The sequence below is a fragment of the Teleopsis dalmanni genome, chromosome 1 (assembly GCF_002237135.1).
Source record: "Teleopsis dalmanni isolate 2A chromosome 1, ASM223713v2, whole genome shotgun sequence".
NCBI lineage: Eukaryota > Metazoa > Arthropoda > Insecta > Diptera > Diopsidae > Teleopsis > Teleopsis dalmanni.
Window position 1 is genome coordinate 217503083 of NC_051846.1, and position 24419 is coordinate 217527501.

General features: G+C 33.0%; 2 protein-coding genes across 2 annotated transcripts; both read left to right on the plus strand.

Moving 5' to 3' along the window:
* The first annotated feature begins 19018 nt into the window (after positions 1 to 19018).
* LOC119667301 lies at positions 19019 to 19477 on the plus strand. The gene has a single exon (XM_038076592.1). It carries the CDS (start codon positions 19019 to 19021, stop codon positions 19475 to 19477), a length of 459 nt encoding a protein of 152 aa, XP_037932520.1.
* Positions 19478 to 19500: 23 nt separating this feature from the next.
* On the plus strand, positions 19501 to 19932 carry LOC119667302. The gene has a single exon (XM_038076593.1). The coding sequence runs from the start codon at positions 19501 to 19503 to the stop codon at positions 19930 to 19932; it is 432 nt and encodes a 143-aa protein (XP_037932521.1).
* The last annotated feature ends 4487 nt before the right edge of the window (positions 19933 to 24419 follow it).

The window sequence follows — 24419 nt, forward strand, 5'->3', positions numbered from 1 at the left end:
TATATCTGTATGCAAAATATTTTTATTTTCTATTATGTTAATTATATTGTAAAATAATGAATCAACAACTGTAAACATCAAAAGCTCCAACCAGTAGTTGTTTCTTCGCAAGTGCAGTGAATTTCTTATGAATTCTTTATGAATATTAACTTTTATATCGAGCGTTAATTTTTTGTATATTTCTGTATGTACATATTTCTGCAATTTCGCTTCTGCCTTCATCACGAGAATTCTTAATATTAAAAACATCTATGCAATTTGCACACTATTTATACTTATAAAACAGGTGTTATAAATAATCTTAATTAGTATGGTTTTTTGTTTTTGCATTTTACGGTGCTAGTTAAAAATCGAAATCATTCTTTCAATAAAACATAGCAGAATCAGTGAAGACATTTATCCCGAATTCCGTCAGAAAAATGCTTTTAAAGATTCATGCAAAAGTCTTTGCACTGAACATCCTACATTTACGCTCCCATATCGGAATCCACAGAAAAAGAAAGCAACGAGTTCTACGCAGAAATATCCGAACTACTGAAACATACGAAGTCCCATGAATTTAATCTTGTTGAATATTTGTTTATATTATGTTATATTATGAATATTTTGTTGTCATTAATTTTGTATGAATAATTTGTTATTTTTATTTGTATTGTAATAATTGTGTTAAATATATTTGGTGTAGAAAATAACGTTGTGAATGCAATGCCCAAAATACGTCATACGCTTCTGTTGGCACATGAAAACAAAAGCGTCAAATTTCGTCTGCAAGAAAATGCACTCTTGCAGTTTGCAATAAGTTCATTGTTTGGCATGCATGGTCAAGGTTATTTTAGTTAATTTATTTGTTGTAAATTAATTATCAATTTTAAATAAAAGGCACAATTGAATTTTTGACAATTCAATTGATGCGAAGCCACATTCGTTATCGATTCTTTTTTGTTTGTTCTAATAGCTTGTAGATTTGGTTCAAGTGCTAAATTTACACCATATAAGCACCTGACTACTGGATTCAAGTCTTCAGTAATCAGTATAATTTAGGACAATCTTCAAATCACTGGGTTCAAGTGCTCAGTGGTTCTCGTGTTCAAATAAGTCAACATAAGTACTGGATTTAAGAGTTCAGTACTTGCAAACAGTTGATTTCAACCTTTGATTCAGCGTGTGATCATACATTTTGGTGTGATCGTACAAATCTCATTATTAGAGAAATTAAATTTCAAAGTAAGATCAGGTGCGGCGGAAGGAATAGTTGGTGAGTATGATCTTGGAATAAATAACGATAGGGGCGACAAACTCATTCAATTCTATCACCGAACAAATGATTTTGCCTACATCCGAGGAGACTCTACACTTAGACGTTGAAATAACTGCAAAATCTCACATCACACCAAAATATCTCTAATGAAATTAACAGCAAACTTGCCAACATAGATCACCAAAACACAAACTATTTGGAGATTTGTAATCAAACTACAGAAATCCTTGCAATTGTACCAAATAATCTGCCAAATAAAACTACTTGGAGATTTGTAATCAAACTGCAGAAATCCTTGCAATTGTACCAAACAACCTGCCAGATAAAAAACATCAAGCTAAAGCTTGATGACTGAAGAGACTTTAGAACTAATGGATGACAGAGGATCCTATAAGAACAAATAATATAACGAATACAGAGTTTTCCAAAGAACAATCCAATCTAAAATTAGACAAGCAAAGACCAACTGAACATATGTTAGTAAAATAGAAAGACTCCAAAATTTACACAATGACTTCAATTTATAAGAAGTGAAATATCTGGAAGCAATTTATCAATAAGTTATTTGAAGATAATACTAAGAACACCACCATTAACGATCACAATCAAGAACTATGGTCAGGTCCTGTAATAACCAAAGGTAAGATCCAAAAAGCCATCAAATCATATAAAAACAAAAAAGCAATTGGTTTAGATGAAATACTAATAGAAATGATCAAACTTTTGGACAACAACCTAGATGTGCAAGAAAAAAATCTTGTATGGTATTTAATGACAGTGGTGTATATCCTCAAAATTGGCTAAAAACCGCATTCATTGCAATAACCAAATTCATCAACGCTAGAAAATGCAGTGAATATGGACTTATAAGTTTGATGAGTCATATATTAAAAATATTCCTAAAAATAATATATATCAGATTATTCAAGAAATGTGAAGAAATTATGGGCAACACACAGTTTGGTTTTAAAGAAGCAATGGAAACACGACAGGATTTCTTCAGCCTCCAAGTTTAGTACAAAATTAAAAGATGTTCAGAAAGACATTGTTGGAAGTTTAACTTGTTATGCAAAGATTTAAATGCACAACACTTTAATCAAAAAATGAAACTAATTTATACAAATTTTATATACAAATTTTATATGTTCTCAGTATGTTTTTGCTCATTACAGTTACTCATAAATTTATTTATAATAATCAAAGTAAAACAAATGTGTATGTAATTTTAACTTAATTTCTCAATATCTTACATTGGATGTTTAATGTTTTATTGGTATAATCAAGTAAAATAAATATACTTATATAAGTTACAAATAGATATTAAACACGACTGACTGAAAACGAAATTGTAAATTTTATAAATACGCATCAAGAGAGCGATGTGCTACGTTGATTTTTGATTGTTGTAAAATTCATGTGTTTTTATGAATGTTTGCTTTTAATATTTATTGGGCACAACTGCCAAAATAGAAGCGTTTTTAATTAATACAATACAATTCAATTTTTTGCTATTCGTTAATCATTATTGACTTTTTACAGTTTCTACAATACAATTTAATTTTTTGTTATTCGTTAATCATTTTGTTTTTTGTGCGCACCCGCACAAGAAAAAGAATTGAACCAACGAAGTTTACTTGAAACCAGAAAAATATTATAAAATTGCTCATCTTAAGGGCAAAAACAAAAAGCAATAATAGTAAGAATTAGAACCCTGGATTTGATTACATATTATACAGGAGGTTAATTAGATTAATAAATTACACATATCTCAACTATATAATATATAAAAGATTAATTACATAATATATTATTTATATAATATTGTAATTATATAACATGCAATATATTAATTATACAATAAATAAATTAATTTGACTTTAAGTGCTCCAACAGTTGTATTGATCTCCCGTAACAGACTTCTTCATTTGCGTCATCGATTATGTGCAATATGATAAGCTCATACAAATCTTAGAAAATATGAGCCAGACAATACAGATATAAGACTATTACTCGTAAATTTGTACTGGAACCAAACTGCTGAGCTGAAGCTGGAAGACGTAACCGTCCAAAACTTAATCATCAATAGAGGTGCTCGCAAAGGCATTAAGGTAAAAGGTATATTTATAAACAACATTTCATAATACACAACACTCATAGGGCCATGTTATGCAGAGTGTCTCGGGCGCGACATGAGTAAAATTGTGACGACTAAATTTTTTTGAATAAATTTTAGTCTTGTCACAATACGCACTTCACACATATTTAAAAATGATGACGTCAAAGTTACCTATAATTAAATAAAATTTGATGTTGTGTACTCCAACATATCTAACATATGCTATACATACCTTGAAATACCCTGACGAATATTGATTTTAATTAATATAGTTCGAACTATATTAATTAAAATAAATTTAAATTATTTTTCCGAACCGCATGAAACACATTTTATTAAAAACAAAGCATAATCAAAACAAAAATAGAAAAAAAATGAGAAATGTCATTTATTAATTTGTTTTGTGCATTTCGGTTGATCGCCAAAAATTGCAGCGGATAATAGAAAAAAGCTGCGAGTGTAATTTAAAGCTTTCAGAAGTCAACAACAGAATACCTGATGAGGGGAAATGTTGAGGGTATTGACCGAACAACGGCTAGCAAAAAAGTCCGCTCGAGGCAGTTAGAAAAAAAAAGGAGAATAAAAGGCGCAAGCGGAGGAGTTTTCGGTCTCGTGGCTCGTGGTAAAGTTGAACGCAACGCATCGTACCGGTGGTGTTAATTACTTAGTTTTTTTATTTGTCCATATATAGAAATAATTTATTCAAAAATTATTTATATACTAAATTTAGATTTTTTCAACTTTAGTTATTTTTTTTGTAAAATTAAAAATTGCTTAAGAGCATAACGTATCAAATAAAACTTTGATTTTATTAATAAAAATTGACTTTTGTGCTATTTTCTTAGCCAACTTTTGCATCTCGGGATAATAGTGTTAATAGCCACAGTATAAAAGAAATAGTTGACGGCTTTAACAGTGGTCAACTAAAAGATTTTGTACTGGTGCTCGTTCGAACGTATAAACGTGTTGACACCACAAGCAAAAGACGTGGCGCGGCTTGGGTGTCTCTTTGTCTCCGATACGTGGCAAAGTTTAAATTGATTGGCGTTTCCTGATAATCATCGCTGGACGTTGTAAGCAGCCCTGATGTACCAGAAAGGGTAAGACTTATATATGTATAAAATACAGTGCAGATTTTCGCGTAAGTAACTTCAATGTATAAGCGTGAATTTATAAGCTATTTTATTTAAATCGGACGTTAAGCGCATAGGAGCATAAACTTTCTAAACACAACAAGCTCAAGAATTATTAGTTCTTATGAAATAGAATCTATGAAAAAAATGTATCTTTGTAAAAATTGAAATTAAACAACTGAAAACAAGATATTTGTGAAAAAAATGTATTCTGTTATATGCAAATATAATCTTAATTAATTATAAAGTGTAACATTAAAAGTTTAATTACTTAATCCACATTTAAGGAATGTAAAAATATTACATAAAATTCTAAGTGAAATACCAAAGTAATCTTCACACGACTACGCTTAATAGAAATTCTTCTTCCCTTATATTTTTATTTAAAAACATTTTATGAGTTTTTTTATAAATTTTGTTGTATTTAAGTGAACACAAAAATACATTTATAAAACGTTAAACTTAAAATATGATTAATTAATATTATTTTTTTTTAAAAAAAATTGAAATCAGTTAAATATTATTTGCTTATTATTATCTACGAGTAATTGTAAAGACATTATTTGATAAATTGTTTTTTATTTAAAATACATTTATGGTTATACATATATTACAAATTGTTCAATAAAATTGAAATCAGTTAAATATTATTTGATTATTATTATTTACGAGTAATTGTAAAGATATTATTTGATAAATTGTTTTTTTTATTTAAAATACATTGATTGTTATACATATATTACCAATTGTTCAATAAAGAAAAAAACTTGAATTCGAAAATAATTACTTTGTTGTACGAAATCTTACTTCAACGGTAGAAACGACATTAGTTGAACGCTGGGTTCCCGCGAATAGAAATTTTCTTGTAAGACCTTGGACTAGGCTGAGAACTACCCCGGCTAGGAAAAATTAGGTCCATTACAAAATTGTTGTTGTTTTCAATGCAAATCATAAATTTGAAAAAAAGAAAAAAAACAATATGACCGTTGAAACTCCGGCATGAGAGCCGGCGTATTTATGCCTCGGTACTAAGACAAAACAGTGCTGTTTAGTAATAAATTTCAGAATTTGCGCCTTTTAGGAGAAAAGTACTTCAATTTCAGTACGTTTTGGAGAAAAAATGGAAGTAAGCAACACAGCCTATTCTATAAAATGCTAATAATACAATTATTACATTTTCCGATTTTAAGGAAAGGCGTATAGTTTTGTAAGTACTGCTTACAATTACTATAAGATAATATAGTAATAAATTAACAGTATTACAGCCTCTATGAGTTTTTTCTTGCTTGTTATTTTTGGTGGCAAATTGAAAGTTAGCATATCATAATTTTCTTTTAAATTTAGGCACAACCAAAAATGACCAAAACATTGTAAAAATACAAAATTGGCAATACTGATGTCACACTCTGCATAACATGAATATCAGGATAGACTGAAAGAGGTAATTTTGCCGTGCCCGAGACACTCTGCATATGGTCCATAGCTGATAGTATGGACGATATTCAACTTCTTCTTGAAAAAGTTAAAAAGAAGAATAGAGATTTTGATGTATTTATGAATATCAAAAAAACATGATTATTAATAAAAAAACAACTACCATACATCGATGCTATCATTAAAATTGGAACTAAAGCCATCGAACGACTAGTTAAGTTTAAATACTTTGGTTGCTGGCTAAACCAAGGTACATTAGATCAGAAAATGGAAATCAGATCAAGAAATTAAATATCGAATAGAGATAGCTAGAAATTCTTTTCACAAATTCAAAAAAGTGGTATGCAATAGCCAACTTACGTATTCGCCACGTTAAATGCTGTGTGGTCCATTCTACTGTATGACTTAAAATCTTGGACTTTAAAAATCCTAACAATGAACAAAATAGAAGCGTTTGAAATGTAGTATTACAAACGTATTCTGAAGACTCTTTGAATGAACAAAAATTTAAATGAAGAAGTTCTAAAAAGATTAAGAAAAGATAGAAAACTCCTAAAAACTATCAAAATAAAAAGAACGAGGTATTATGGTCATATCATCCAAAGTCCAAAATATGAATTGCTGCAACCGATTGTGGAAGGCAGAATCGAAGGCAAACTCGACATGGGAAAAAAACATATGTCACTAACAATATTTGTCTTCAATTTTAAATAAAATAATTTCACGACTATTTTACGTGCACATTTTGAAAATATTTTGTTTACTTATTCAAATGGAAACAAAATAAGCTGCTTACATACCGACTAATAAAACCTTAAAGTGGAGCGGAATTTTCATTTTTTTTCCACTTAAGTTATTATTTAAGTTCTTATTATTAAGTTATTATCATGTTTTTTTCGGTCTTATATATTAACATTAAAGATATTCTTTTACTAATTTAATTTAAATTTTTTTTTCATTGACTAAGAAAAAAATAATTGTGAAAAAAAAATCGGCTTAAAAACTTTGTGCTTTTGAAATTTTTTTTCTCTTCTTGACGATTTAGTATCAGGCAACTATTTCTTTGTCCTTATATGCCGAACATCAATTTTATACGTATTGGATATCAAATTCACGCGTTGATTGTCGTAAAATAAAATTTTTGACGAACGTTGCTCTTATCCATATTAACATAAAAGTTACCAATTTCCTGGGAATGTATATTCTTGCGAAAGAGGCAATAAAACTCTGTAAAGTAGCTTCTATACTACTATAATACATCTTGTATCTTTGTCGTCACTATAATCAGCACCAAACTGCATTGTTAACTGTCAGTGCTCACTATACATGTTAAGATTGAAAGAGCTGTTTTTTTTAAATATCTGCTTGAAAAACCAATAATGAAGCCAATGTCTGACTTAGTGCACACCATTAATTGCTGTTTTGGTATTTTTATAAATTACATTCAAACTTTAGCTAGGGTTGAAACAGAAATGTAATTCAAATGCTTAAATAGCATTTTATTGTGTTTTCTTTCATCAATTTTGCGTCATGATATAATCATCTGAAATCCTATGATTTATTATTCAGCAAGTTTTTAATAATTTTATTATCGTTAATACATAGGAGCCAGCATAAATATCAATAAGTAAATATAAGACGTTTTTATTTACTTCTTACATAAAAGCACATGAAGCAACCTAGGAGTATGTAAAGCCAAAATTTATAAAAATAGACTATTGTGTTGAAGCTTGGTTTAAGTTTTATAACCTTAATATTTAGTTATCCTAAACAAAACAAACTATTGTCGTTTAAGATGTTTAAGACATTTAAGATAATATCACGAATCGCAGGAATTTCAGAAGTCAATTTGCCCTTTTCGTACATCAGAATTTGTTTCAAATGTTTTATCAGATATGATGTCACGTGGGATTATTGTTCTTCTATCTACAGGCGTAAATACTCTAATTGCTTCATTTACTTCGTAAATTATGTCTTTAAATAAATTATTTCCTTATTTTTTTTTTTTGCTGAGTTTTTAGAACGTGAATATACACGTTACTGTCAAAAATACAAAAATGTTACGGTGTAGTTTTACTATCAAGGTCAAAAAAATATGTTTGTTATCGCTAATTTTAGTGGACTGTATTATTTTTAATTACATTTCATAAAAGGTTAAAAAAGAGACGATATTTGGGATTCTTCCTTCTATTGTCTTTACAAATATATGATCATAATTATAATAAATACGGATAATTAAATGTTACAATGTTTGTTATATTAATATAGGGTATTTTTTATCCCTGTTTTTTCTTAAATCATAATTCTAAGAATTATTAAATTATTAGTATAAGTCCAAAATTAAATCCGCACCAGAGTCTGCATACAACGCGTTTACAATTTTATTTAAGTTTTTTGTAGATATTATGTGAATTTATTCCACATATTTTTTAGCCAAAGTTTTGTATTACGGTCGTGTGCGAGTTGGGCTAAGTTGTGTTCTAAATGAGAGAAATTCTAAGTTGTGTCGATAATGTAGTAATGTGTCGATACTTAGCATATTTTCGAGGTGGCTAAGTCGAGACTAAATCGCCAGGGTTGCCATTTTAGTATTTTCATTAGATAATATTTTCATAATTGAATTCAAATAAATATAAGAATATAGAAAATGACAATAAAAAATAATTTTACTAAAATGTCTTGTGTTATTTGTATTGAAAAAATTAATAATCGCTATTAGGAAACTTTTAACCGAAAAATGATCACTTTTAGTATATATTTTTCATTATTTATTTGCAATAAATTCTGTAAATATTTGTATTTTCTAAAATTTTAATTACTTTTATTTAATATTATAAACATTTCTTTGATAAAATTTTATTATAGTGGCTGATTCCAAAAAACAAAGTCAATTTCTTTTCAATGACTTGGCAATATTGTTTTGCTAATTTTTGACATTTGAATAATTTGTTTGTGTTCAACATTGTTTGTAATTTGTATATTGTATATTTGTATATTGAAAAGGCAAAACATCTTGATCCGCTTTGGTAGCCAAAGTTAAAAAGTGCACAGAAATGTGAACCTGCCTTTAGTTGGGTAGTTCATATTCGCTGAGCTACCGATAAATGATGTAGTACAAAAAGCTGAACATGAAAAAGATGTTTTTTACTTTGTCAAAGAAGCCAATCTTGGAAGTTTTGCAAATGAAGAACAGACTGCTTTACATTATGCTGTTAGTGGTGGTCACTTTGATTGTGTACGTTCTTACTATCATTTAATGCAAATAGCAAACTAATTGATAGAAATGATCAAACATGTTAGGATGTTACTGACAATAATGATATTCATATGCTGTTGTCTTCATAACAAATATAATTTTTGACTTACCTTTTAATTCAGATCTTGTAAGGATTGTAAATACGGTTTTAGTAATTAATAAATAAAGTAAAATTTGATTTATTCAACACAATTATTTTCTGAATTTTTTATATATAAACCTGGCTAAATATAAATTTACTTTGTGACAAGAACTCTAAATAATAGTAGCCTAAATAACTTCAAAATATGGGTATCATTAGCACTAGTGGCATGTAAAATATTGAATTTTTGCCTTAACGATATTATTTGTTTCAAAAATATTGGTACTACTCTTTGCACGAGATGCTTTTAATAATTTTTTTGTAAACTACATTGAATATTTTTTTGGTCTACAGCATGTCTTGAGTCGAGAATCACTGCTCTAATTTATGCAATGTCTGCAAACATTTTGTTGTTAAAGCCGAGATAAGTGCTTTGATTTATTGAATCCTACTTGATCTCGTTTTCTTACGAACGATGAAACTTTCTCTAAAGTTTTTAGTGGCAATGGTTAGTTGATGCTGAGTAAGTCCGAGACAAAGGACGTGTGCGAGTTAGGCTAAGTTGATGCTAAACCAAATGGGAGATTTTTTGGGATTTTTTGCACTGCACACATTTTGCCATTTATCAACACGTATCGACACATCACTACATTATCGGCACAACTTAGAATTTCCCTCATTTAGAACGCAACTTAGCCTAACTCGCACACGACCATAATATTATATTTGTGAAAACTTAATTAATGGCCACATCGTTTTAAATCATTGAACGAAACGCATGTATATAGCATAGCCATAGATTAACATATCTCGAAATTTTACTAACCGTCAATTCAAATTTAAAAATGAGAAGCAACAAATGTCAAAACAGCTGATTTCTGTCATTTCTGTTTTGTTGCAAGCAAATATACATAAGGGGTATTCACTCTCTCTTGCAAACTCAATGCAAGGTGCACGAAATGCACAGATTGTACGAGAATGCAAATAACAACAACAAAATACACGCACAAAATTTCGTGCAATTGTGTGCAATCTTCCAATACTAAAACCTATGTATATTTGCTTGCAACAGACCAGAAATGGCAGAAATCAGCTGTTTTGACATTTTTTGCTTCTCATTTTTAAATTTGAATTGACGGTTAGTAAAATTTCGAGATATGTTTCGTTCAATTTAAAACGATGTGGCCATTAATTAAGTTTTCACAAATATAATATTATATACATATACATTTGTGAATTAGTTTATCTATTTATCGATTTCAGCGAAACTAACGAAAATTTGTCCACATTTTGAACTATTGAATGAAGTGTTTGGACGCATGTCTAATTTTCAGCCGCTTGTGATATGTACGGACACATTGTTACAGTCACCAGCTAGTTCTGCGCTAGGCGACGAAGTTTATTTTATTGAATCGTCTGCAGACAACACATCATCCAACTCTGCACCGAAAGTCGTGCGTTCTGCTGTGCAAAGCCCCACTACCCCCCTCGATAAAAAATATAACAAATAACAATAATAAATTAAGAATTAGTTATATTTTTATTATACTAATTATTTTTATATTATATTATTATTACATATATTAATATATATATACGTTTTTATACATTATGGTATTCTTGTCTTGAAATAAACCTACTGGAAAAAGGTAATGTCGCAATTGACTTTTTAATTATATATTAAATATATATACATATATGTATGTTTTATATATTTGTATTCGTAAATTATTGATTATTCGTAATTATTGAAGCGCTTCGAAGCTCCTTCATTGGTTCTCTGAGTAGCTTCATTCTGCATAAGCTCATCAGATTCTTCGTCGTTGTCATGTACGTAATCCACGTGTTCCGTATCAAATGTTGTGCAATATGCAACAAAGAGGGAACCAATTTGAACAAAAATTATGACTCGTATCATTCTGAATACGGATTCTTAACTACTTAAGACTACCGAAGCGTTCCTTCAGAAGTTCAAAACAATGTTCAATCCTTAAACGAAATCTGCTATGGCGTAAGTTAAAAGTTTTACGTTTGGAGTAGTCAAGCTGTTGGGAGTTTGACCGAAACGGAGTTATAAGAGTTTTAAGTAATGGATAAACAGAATCGCCTGCTAACCATTATTCTGAGGAAAATGAAGAATTTTCTTGGATGCAGAGAGCGCTTATACGAAACATGCGAGTATCATGTGCACTTCCAAAGTGACCAACTGCTACATGTCGAATCTTCAGCTGATAGTCACATATGACTTGTGCTTTTATTGAATACACCCTATTTTTTGAAAAATAGGATGTATGGTTAACCACTGGTGCTTCGGCAAGTTTTATTTCAGTACTGTCAATATCCAATGCAATGTGGAAGCTCATAATAGGTTTTCTCAACTTTATTTTGTCACCCGCTTTTTCAGAGCGATTTGCGCCACTTTTTGGAAATGACTGCCTGTGTTGTTTGCCGTAGGCACAACCCTCACAAAATATCTTCTCTTGATGGAAGTTTGCTACGCGTAAGTCACAGACTACATTACGTGCACACATATCCCTAAGTGTTGCAAAGTTAACATGTCCAAGACGCTCGTGACACAGCATTGCAGATTCGGATGTCAAAACATTTAAAGATGATGTCAACACTGGTTTCAAATTCAAGCGATAAAGTCTGTTTTCACTTTCACCTTCCGTGATCAGAGAGTCTCCATTCATGAAATAAACGTATTTACCACCTGGTTCAAATGTCACTCTAGCACCTCTTTCAGTTGCTCTTGAAATTGTTATAAAATTTTTATCTAATTCTGGAACTAGCAAAACATTTTTAATAAGATGCAAAATGTTTGAATTGCCACGTACCTCAATGTCACCCTTACCTTCTACCTTTAATCGCCGGCCATCGCCAACTTTTACATATTCATTACAAGATTCAGCAACTAAATTTGTTAAAAGCTCCCTCTGAAATGACATATGGTCAGTTGCACCAGAGTCCACATAGAATACGTTTTCAATCTTGTTTAAATTCTTTGTTGAGTTCAAATTGAATAAATACGTATTTTCACTGTCAGCTGCTTGCTGCGTTTGCCAAGTTTTTTCATTCGCACATTAAAGTAATAGAGTTTGCGGTTCATTCCTTTTAGTATGTGCATAGTTTTGGTCTTTTTTACGTTTTCTACATTCACGGGCCCAATGACCCGGTTTATTACAATAATTACAATTGCCCTTACGTTTTACAGTAATATTGTTACTGCCTTTTCCTTTACTAGTTGGAAACACTGCATTGGCCGTATTGTTGTTGTGTTTGCTTTTACTTATAAAGTAGACTGCATTGCTAGTGTTCATTTCTCCATTTGCCCTTATATTCATGAGGCTTTCTTCGTTTACTAAATGCTCAGTTAGACGTTCAATATTTTGGTTTTCTCGTGTCACCGCATACCATGCTGTACGTACATGGTCAAATCTAACTGGTAAGCTGCTTAAAATTTTTGCAATGATCATTGGTTCTTTTTGCTCTAGCTGCATATCATTGAGTCGTTGTGCTATTGATATGATATCTGCTATCAACTACCAGCTCGTCGTCTGCCATTTTAGTACTCATAAATTTTTCAAGTAAAACTTGCGCTGATTGCTCACTTTTTTCAGCATGCACAGCTTTTAATTTCGACCACATTTGTGCTGCCGTAGTACATTCCGTTAAATATTTTAGTTATTCCAGTTCAATTCCTCTCATGATAAAAGCCTGTGCTTCCGCGTCCTTGTCATCCCATTGGATGCCATTTACATCTGTTCTTTATTCTGTTCCAAGAATATATTTGTTGAGCTTGTTCTCATTCATGTATATTTCCATTTGTCGTCGCCACAATTGGTAATTCTGCCCATTGAAACGGTGTATATGATACATCCTTGATTCACTCATGTTTATATCTTGTACCTCAGCTATTTTATTACTGCTGTCTTGTAAATCTTCAATTAAACTGTTAGTTAAATCTATCGCTATTGCAGAATCTACAGGAACCAAAGAACCTTCACTATCCATACAGCTATTTAAATAAAAATTTATTCAAAAAAAAACAATTAATGTAATTTTTTTAGTGATCGCGCTCCTGGGCCTATAACCTGTTGAAATTTGATTATTGTAACTTAGATTTATGAAATAAAAAAGACGTGCATTCATTTAATATTAGTATTTTATTACTCCAATTCAGATTTTAAAAAAAAGAAAAACGTGTTTACTCCACGAGGTTTAAAAACGCAAGAGAGAGGCAAAACAAAAGTAAAATGATAAAATAAGAAATGTACAACAATAAGTGTTGCCACAATGTTAAAAGCGAATATTTTCAACACAAGTGTTACCAACGGAATAAGCGAACTATTGTGAACCTTCATTGGAAATTCCAACGAATATTGCAATCATATATTAAAAATCAAATGTAAATATAAATTCAAACAATATTCAAAAATTTGAAAATTGAGGAAAAAAACTAAAGATTGAACAATATATAAAGATCTTGAAATGTAATGAAGAAAACGTAAGTACAAAGCACATTAGTTATTAACAAGTAACATTTACCTTATTTTGTTTAATTAATAGTTTATATACGTAAACAATTTAATTAGATGTAGTCAAACTTTAATTATTATGTTTAGTTGATCTCAATTACAGTTAAAGCCGTGTGCGAGTTCGAGTATATTGATACTAAATTGGGAGAAATAGTAAATTATGTCAGTATGGCAGCGAATGTTAGTATTTACCAGAATTTAGAGTAGGGTAAATTATATAAAAATTAAGTAAATTAGGTGTTACCATTGTGAAAATTTTATACGATCTTTAATAAATAAATAAATAAATTTAAAAACTTTTAACCAAAAATAATAAATAAGTGCAATAAATTAATAAATAAATATTTACATAAGTGCAGTGCAAAAAATCACTACGAAATTTCAATTAACTTTACCTTAATTTACTCAAACTTGCACATGGCCTATATGTTATAATATTTTCTAAGCTCTCTACCGACGGACTGTGTTTTTTTTAAAACAACCAAAATCAAAACTCCCCGAAACACTTCTGTTTAGAATTAAGTCCTATTTTGTTTGTTAAAATGTTAATATTATAATACTTATATTTTCTATTTGTTAGTTAGTTGGATAGCATCTATGATTGCGTACGGTTGTCGGAGGTGTAGAAGTGGAAGAAGTAAACGAATAAATAAACAAAACGGTTGTACAATTGAATTTAGATGTTTGGCTTTTTATTTAGTATTTTGAACATTTTGGCATCACTTGCGGGGAGCAATATTAATTTCAACTTTTGCGTTCAGTTGCTGTAATTTGTTGCTACTTACGGGTGCTGCGCTCTTTATCGTGAATTAAGTGATATAATTTGCCACGTCAGCAGCACGAAATCACGTGATTGCTGCTGTAATACTTTTAAAACTATCCGCTGTAAAAGTATATACTTTACTGACGCCACTGTGCGCAATTGTTTACTTCAATATTATTAATTCAGTTTTGCTAAAATCGCGCAAGTTGATAATTTGTCTCGCACATAAAAATGGAAAAATTAACCCACCTTCAAATCGTCATAAAGAAGTTTTCGGCAAATACGGAAAAAAGAACTAAAATTAAACAAACTAAAGGCTACTTTGCTGGCCGAAAGACACTATTAGATAGCTATTGGGAAAAGTATAATGAAGCACGAGAGGTTTTACTTGCCAATATCAATGACGACTCGTTGAAAACTAAAACAAGTGAAGCAATGCTATCTTTAGTCAGTGAGGAATCGTATATGGACATGGAAGCGATATTTTGTGAAACCATCGAAGAGGTGATTGATTCAGTATCAAACTCTACTTTAGAAAACGTACCAAGTAACAACGATCCTGTTAGCAAAACAGCGGCGAATTTGGAATTAACTGCCAATCTGCCACGGATCAAAGTCCCCTCGTTCGATGGAAGTTACTTAAGTTGGTATTCATTTAAAGATTTATTCACGTATGTCATCATCAATAACTCTGCGCTTTCCAATACACAAAAACTTCAGTATTTAAATTATAAGATAATATTACGCTTTAGATAATATTACTACCACTGATGCACATTTTGCAGTAGCGTGGGAGTTACTTGTCAGGAAGTACGAAAATAAAAGAATAATCATAAATGCTCATCTTAAAGAAATTGTCAATGTAAAAACGCTTCTCGACGATTCTCCACAAAGTTTACGCTTACCTTGTGATACTATTACTTCCGCCGTACGCGCATAGAAACACCTTGATCGACCTGTACAACACTGGGATGATTGGTTAGTGTTCACCCTATTAAATAAATTAGATCCTAAAACACGAGCGGCCTGGGAGTTATCAACATCCAGTTCGGAGCAAATCCCGAAATTTGAAGAGCTCATAAAATATTTAGAGAACCGAGTGCAGTCATTGGAAATTGTGAATAGTATGACCGATAATCCTAGCCTGGGAGTTATCAACATCCAGTTCGTAGCAAATCCCGAAATTTGAAGAGCTGATAAAATATTTAGAGAACCGAGTGCAGTCATTGGAAATTGTGAATAGTATAACCGATAATCCTAACCATGTTAAGAGGACTACCACATTTAACAAAGTTAAAAATTTGAAAAGTTACCATACAACTACTCAGCAGTGCTTCCACTGTCGAGGTAATCATTTGTTGCCGTATTGCAATGATTTTCGACGTATGCCTGAGCAACAAAGACGTGACGTAGCCAAATTGGGAAACTTGTGCTTCAATTGTTTAAGAACGGGGCATATGTATTGCCCGTCCAAATATCGCTGCTTGCGATGCAATGCAAAGCATCATCCTCTGCTACATGATCATCAAACAAATAACGAGTCGTCAAAGTACACTAATACAGAGCGCAAGGTAAAACCACAAGCTGACTATTACGTGATGGCATCAAACAACACTTGTGTTGTGGTTGCAAATAAAGTTGCTCGAACATTACCATCCGTGTTAATTGGTACTGCATTAGTGGAAGTGAGTGATAGTTCAGGCCAAAAAATGATTGTACGTGCTCTTTTAGATAGTGCTTCAGAGGCGACGTTTATCAGTGAATTTATCGCCCAACGATTAAAACTCAATAGAACTCGTGCGAAAATTCCTATAAATGGGGCCAATGGTGAAAATGTTGCCTACGTTAAAGGATTGGTCTCATTCTAAATTCACTCTATGAAATAAAATTTTCAGAAAAAATGCAGTGCATTAACACTGCCTCGAGTAGGTAGCATTAGCCCAAATACTGCAATACCAAAAAAAATTTTGAAGATTTTTTAAATTTTGACTTCGCTGATCCACAGTTACATGTTACAGGTCCGATAGGCATTATTATGAGCGCTTCGGATTACGTTGCCGTTGTCCTACTTGATGAAGTGAAACGTAATTCAACAAACAACATCATTGTTCAACACACTCAATTATACTTTGTTCACATTACGAACTTTGCTGGCTGGAATCGACTTTGAGCGCAAAACCGGCAACCAAAGTCGATTTTGCCATATAAAAATAGGCACAACAAAACTCGAACTTTGACCGAAAGTTGGCTTCATTTAATACCTTTTCCTGAATACAGTGCTGAATTTAATGCGTTAAGTTTTTAATTTTCGATAAGTTTTTAGTGTGAAAATGGCGAAATGACATTTCGTTTTGTTTACACTTTTGTTTGTTTACATCGACACACACAAACCAACTATTATTTATGAAGCAAAATCAACAGCCATGTAGCATGTGCTCTTCCAGAAATAAGGTGCTTTATCATATCATACATATTCCTTTTTTTATATATATAAAATGATTTTATTTTCAGATACAAGAAAAATATTTAAAACAAATTGCTGATTTATATAAATACATGATTTTAATGTCACCAATTTGCTATTACTTGAGAAAGAAGTAAGACTGCACCTCGTAAAGAAATTTTCCGAAAACTTAATAATTCCTTACAGTCCTAAATAAAAACAACTTATTTGCATATATGTATTGTGATTTTTATCTTTTAGTCGATTTAGAAAAAAAATATATTTGAAATAATTCGAAAACTATATTTATAAAATTATTCATTATACCAAATGCAATTAGTTGCAGAACATTTTTGAATACCTTTAGTATGTTATTCAGTTTATACAAAAACCTATATATTTGTTTAAACTAATTAAAAAAAATTATTTGTCAAACATACACATTAATCATACTCATTAAGGGGAATTTCTTTATTAATTATTTTATTTTTTTTTGTTGTGCAGATTCACTGCAGAGCAATGTAATTATATTTTGATCCATAATTTTCATCAAAACGTATAGTAAACAAACACAATATTCACAATTATCAAAATGTAAACAAAACAAATGTAAACAAAAGATAACAAAAACAGCAACTGTTAAAATGAGAACCCGAAACGATAATGTAAACGCTGAATCAATTTTAGCAAAATTCGTTCACTAAAGTTCGTAATGTAAACATAGTATTAGACTGGGTTATCTGTGATGGATTTTCTGAACCTAAACACGCATTGTGTAAAAGCCGAACTAAGTGCTATCATACCCAAATTTCCTTACGCGATACTTTGCGGAAGTTTTGGGAATTAGAAGAAGTGACAAATCATGTTGCGTTGACAAACAATGAAATATTTTTTGAAAACTTTTTTGAACGTACCACTGTACGCAACGACACTGGTCGATATGTTGTCAAACTTCCGCTGAAGAAGAATGTGGATTTACCAAAACTTAAGTCTAGTAAGAACGATGCGCTGGCATTACTAGACAGTACACAACGACGGCTCTCTCGAAATCCCGCATTGAATCAACTGTATCATGACTTCATGTATGAATACCAAGCATGCTGCCACATGGAGGTGGTTCAAAATTTGGATGAATCGAATCGAACGTGTTACCTTTTTCATCACGGCGTCTATAAGGCATCAAGTTCTACCACGAAACTACGCGTCGTTTTTAATGCATCCAAAAAATGTGCTAGTAGGATATCTCTTAATGATTGCCTCCATATAGGACCCGAACTGCTGAACTATTTGCCGAATATCATATTGCAATGGTGACTGTACCCAGTAATGTTCACAGATGATATTGAAAAAATGTGTCATCAAATTTTCGTTCATACCAAAGACTCAGATATCCTAAGGAAGCGGCAGAAAAATTACATGAAATCCAGACACTATTAGCAACTGCTGGTTTTAATTTACGAAAATGTAACTCCAACTCCAATAGTCTTGAAGATAACGTAAAGGCTCATAATGACACGATAGAAATTAACGAGGAAGGTGAAATGAAAGCTCTAGGACTTATTTGATTTACAAATTCCGATCATTTTGGGTTTAAAAGCAATTTAGATTTTGACAACCATCATTACACCAAGCGGTTAATGTTGTCGGACATAGCCAAACTCTTTGATCCTCTTGGGTTCAAAGCTCCAGTGACTATACGAGGAAAGATCCTTCTACAACAGCTTTGGCGTACCGGATTAAATTGGGATGAAGCATTGTCAGACGAATTGGAGTAATGCGTCTATGTCTCCGTTTTACTGATGTATGTCAACGAAAACCACATAAATCCGAGAATTTCTGCACTTGGCCTAAACGGTATGCCGCACTCAAAAAAAAGGTTGCAATTGTACAAAAAGTCAATTTTCTAACGAATACATTGCTGTACTGAATAAGAAGCCAATCAACAAATCAAGTAAACTCATCAAATTGAATCCTGTAATTGATTTTGAAGGCACCATGCGCCTTAGTGGCCACCTACAAAATACAAACATTCCTGTAAACGAAAGGAGTCCCATGATCTTACCAAAGCATCATTCATTTACTACATTGGGCATTATTAAAGCTCACCATCGTACATTACATGGAGGAACACAAGCTACATTGGCATATGTACGAAGGCAATTCGGGATTGTTGGTAGGAGATCGGCTGTAAAGAGCGTAATTCATAAGTGCATCCCATATTTCCGTCACACTTGCCGTCCTCAAACACAAATCATGGGTAACCTACCGCTAGAACGATGTAAAGCTTCATCACCATTCATGCACACTGGAGTGGATTACGCGGGTAGGGGCTTTCGGGCATATAAAGGTTATGTGGCTCTCTTTATTTGTTGGGCTACGCGTGCCATTCATTTGGAACACGTGAGCGATATGACAACAGAAACGTTTCTAGCCGCCTCAAAGCGATTTGTATAAGTTCTATTCCACGAATTTCTGATATGTACAGTGATCGCGGCACAACATTTGTCTGTGCTGATGCTCTAATGAAGGATGAACTACAATTATTACGAAACCAACTGGAGGCTGGCTCTGTGTACGCCTCAACAATTGGCGTAAATTGGCATTTTATTCCTCCTGCGGCTCCGTATTTTGGGGGCCTTTGGGAAGCTGGAGTCAAAAGTGTGAAATTTCATCTAAAACGGGTGATCAATACCGCGACTTTAACGTTTGAAGAATTCTACACACTCCTAAAACAAGTTGAAAGTTGGTTGAATTCGCGATCACTCACTGCTCTATCTGATGATCCCGGTGATCTGTCAGTATTGGCACCAGGTCACTTTCTGATCGGACGAGCGCCAAACACTATACCAGAATCTAATATATTGAACACAAAAATAGGCATATTGTTTCGATGGAGATTATTAAGCTAGATGTACGAGGACTTTTGGTGTCGTTGGCATGAAGAGTACTGTACGATCAAACCAAAATGTCTGATCAACGTTGGAATCAACTATTTTGCAAGCACTGAACACTTGAATCCAGTACTTATGTTGGATCTATTTAAACAGGAAAACCACTGAGTACTTGAACCCAGAGATTTCGACGATTGTCCTAATTATCCTAGTCACTGAACACTTAAATCCAGTGAATAGGCGCTTTTGTGACGTAAATTCAGCACTTGAACTAAATTTACAAAGCTAAAGAAATGAATCAATCACGAATGTGGCTTCGCATCAATTCGATTGTCAAAAATTCAATTGTGCCCTTTATTTAAAATTGATAATTAATTTACAACAAATAAATTAACTAAAATAACCTTGAGAATGCATGCCAAACAATGAACTTATTGCAAACTGCAAGAGTGCATTTTCTTGCAGACGAAATTTGACGCTTTTGTTTTCATGTGCCAGCAGAAGCGTATGACGTATTTTGGGCATTGCATTGACAACGTTATTTTTTACACCAAATACAAGGTGAGATGAAAAAACTGCAACCAACTTCAGACTGCTGTCATTTCTAAACCGCTCGTCCCACAGCTGTCAGATTTATTCTAGTGACAGCTCATTATATTGTTTACAAGCGCACAAAAGCATTTTGGTGGGAATTTTTCAAAAAAAAAGTTATTTGTGATGGAATTCAAGCGTGATAGTGTGATTGCTTTGCATTTGGCTGGAAAACCACAAGTGGCTATCGTTAGAGCCCTCCAGCATTTAGAAGTGAATAAATGTTTTGTGTCTCGTACCATCGCTCGTTACCATGATACTGGTAGCGTAGCCCGACGTCAAGGAAGTGGACGAAAAAAAACAGCAACATCGGCAGAAATGGTTCGAAAAGTGAAAAAGCGAATTGAACGAAATCCGCGTCGCAGTGGACGAAAAATGGCTCGTGAGCTGAACATATCGCAATATGCCATTCGGCAAATATTGAAAAATGAGCTTGGACTAAAGCCATTCAAGTTCCAAAAAGTGCAAGATCTTACTGATGCGCAAAAAAAAGTTAGACTCGAAAAAGCTAAAGAGTTGTTTCGCTTGGCCGAAAGTGGTGAACTGCCGAATTTGGTTTTCTCCGATGAGAAACCATTCGTTATCCAGCAGTTTGTAAACAAACAAAATGATCGTGTTTACTTGCCAGAGAGGTCAGCTGAAAATTTGCAACTTCGGTTGGCCATCACAACTCAAAAGCCGGCCATGGTGATGGTGTGGGCCGCCATAACAGCCGATGGTCGCTCGCCGCTCGTATTCATCGACCGTGGTGTCAAATTAAATGCGCAAATCTATCGCGAAAATATTTTGGAGGGAGTTCTGAAGCCCTGGGCACGCAAACATTTCGGCCGCAGACCTTGGACATTCCAACAGGACTCAGCACCATCGCACTCAGCACGCGCCATCCAAGAATGGTTAAGAAATGAGGTTCCTCGCTTCATTTCCACCGCACAATGGCCACCAAAATCTCCGGATGCCAATCCGTTGGACTATTGTGCCTGGGGTATTTTGGAAAGCAAGGTTGGAACTAAAAAATACCAAAGTGTCGATCATCTCAAGCAAGCGCTTCGCCGAGAATGGGACAAAATACCGCAGAGCCACTTTCGGGCCAAAGGTGGCCAATTCGAACAAATCTAAACCGATTCTCAAATTTGATGTTATTTCCGACATTTTTTGCTTTCATTCAATAAAATTTAAAAAAAATTAAAAAATTATGGCGTTTTACTTTGTTGCAGTTTTTTCATCTCACCTTGTATATTTAACACAATTATAAATAAAAATAACAAATTATTCATACAAAATTAATAAAAACAATAATATAATATAATATAAACAAATATTCAACATTCTCCCCCGCGTTGAACAACCGTTCAACAATATGAGCCTCTAGCTGTCAGGTAGTCAGTCCGACTATATGTTGATAACGAATTCTCGTGACTGTCGACGTGGCATGGGTGTAGGTGTTGTGCGGGTGGCTTCTTCATCGGATGGAATTTCAACATGTGTTTTCTGCAATTTCTTCTTCATCATGATTATGATTAATATCAGCCCTATAACGAGTGCAGCGTAAGCTATGGTGAAGCTGTGGTACTTGTGTGACTGAAATTGATTTGGAAGATCATTTATCTGGTATGACTGTAACACCTTCTGCAATACTGTGAGTTCTTTAAGCTGTTGATCGTATTGGTTGTTGCGTACCGTTGACAGTGTACTGTTGCCGCTGTAAGCATCTGATGTCTTCATAGGGGGTTGTAGCCTTAATTCGGAGATTGTACCAAGACTACTGTATGAATATCTTGACGTGCTTGCAATTATTTGTTGTCCTTGCACGGAAACAAAGTTGTGTTTAAGCACGCAGTCTGGATCGATCGTCAATAAACCTGAACCTTTTAGATTTAGTGGTATGATTTCCTTATTACATACTGCAGTTGCTCGTGAAGATGTTGATGTCGCATAAATCCATTGATTTCTGTGATTCTATGGAATCCAGGTCAGCTTGTTGATAGTGTGTTTCAACCGACAATTTGGTATTGTGTTGTTGTTGAATAGGTTGACTTCACACGCACATACTTCGGAACCAAAATTGTATCGTATGCGGACGTTGGTGCAAAGAAATTCCTCTTCCTTAATGGTCTCACAAAGACTTAATTCGGATTTTATAAGAGGAAAATATTGATCATGCTGCGTATTAATAGCCAAAATAGAACTGCAGGAGTCAATTACCGTCATGGAGTCATTTACCCAGTTCGGGATTGGAATTAGCTGAAACAATTCAAATCGTTCATGTTCAATCAAGGGTAGTGTTATACTAAAAACTGCATGCTGCTGTGTGATTCCACCTTTAACCTTCATTAGTCTGTAAAGGGATATTAACTCATCTTCTGGCATCGGTAATTCTAATGATGGTGATAAATGAAGTTTGATTTGATTAACTTCCTTTTGTAATTGTGTTGGTGTCAATAACAATGGATTCACTTTTCCATGATGAGTATCAGTTAGAGCATCTATAATAGCAGATTGTATCTTCTGTAGATTATGTGCTACCAGTGTTAATTGAATGGCTCCTGCATTGAAAACTTGATTGAGCCGTAATTGATTTACCTCTCTATTTGTATCTTTTATTGAATTTATCAATACCTTTATTTCATTGTCAATGTGGTCAAAACCTTCTTGAACTGCTATTTTATCTTTCTTCATTATGTTGATTGTTGAATCGACAACTGATGTCTGATTCTTAAATAGCGTCAATAATTGTATTTCATTTTGTTTCACTTCTGTAATTATATTTGACATTCCTTTGGCATATTCTGAGTCTAATACTCCAAACAGCGAATGTGCAATATTGCCTACAAGATCAATTGCTCCTCTTTTGAAGCGATGATTATGAAGTAATTTATCATCGAGTTGTAGTTCGGATTCAATATGTTTAAAGTGATTAACTGTATTCGCACATGATGCATTTGGTTTCATTTGTTGACAAGCTTGATGTAGCGACATTATTCCTGTGTTTAGAGCTGCTGCTTCCGTCCAATAAAGACTTAAATCATAATAAACTAGTAGATTCCATTCAGTGGTTGATATGGCAGTTGTGCCCAGATTTTCAAAGTGAATACCCAATTTTGTGCCAAACCTTTTATTGTCAATTGGAGATCCTATTACTATTGGCAATATCAGTAATAGTGTAAGTAATACAGAACAGTACAAATTGGTTGGCAGTTTTCTACGTTTTGTCTTGGGCTCTTCATACGACTCTTTTCTATCTTTCATAATTAACTTGTCAGGAGGTACTTCGTGATCAGCTTCAGCCATTGTTGGTTGATCATCTGTATTTACTGGCAGTATAGCTAATGGATGAATTGGGCGTTTAAAAATGCCTGCCGATGTTTTAACATCAGCTACTCGGATATGTCCATCTGTACCCTTGTACACATGTACAATTCGTCCCAAGGGCCACTGCATCACTGGGACGTTATCTTCTTTGATTATAACCATGTCTCCTAACTGTATGTTGGCAGATTGTGTTTTCCATTTGTTACGTTGTTGCAATTCCATCAAATATTCGTTAGACCTGCGTTTCCAGAAATTATGTTTTAACTGGGAAACTAGGTTCCAACGTGACAATAACGTGTGTTTTTCTGGTTTCGATCGGCTGTCTACATGAGTTGTAAGAGCTTCTCCAATTAATAAGTGTCCTGGAGTTAATGCTGTCAAATCAGTTGGATCATTGGACATTGGAGTCAATGTTCGTGAATTTAATATCGCTTCAATTTCCACCACTACTGTTTCGAGTTCTTCATACGTCAATGATGCTGTTGAAACGCTGCGTAGTAACAAATATTTTGCGGACTTTACGGATGCTTCCCATAAACCGCCAAAGTGTGGAGCCCTTGGTGGAATAAAATGAAAATTTATTCCTGTGGTACTGCAGGCAGAGA

Coding starts and splice junctions, on each gene's coding strand:
- LOC119667301 (XM_038076592.1), top strand. CDS start 19,019: ATGCGCCTTAGTGGCCACCTACAAAATACAAACATTCCTGTAAACGAA.
- LOC119667302 (XM_038076593.1), top strand. CDS start 19,501: ATGTACAGTGATCGCGGCACAACATTTGTCTGTGCTGATGCTCTAATG.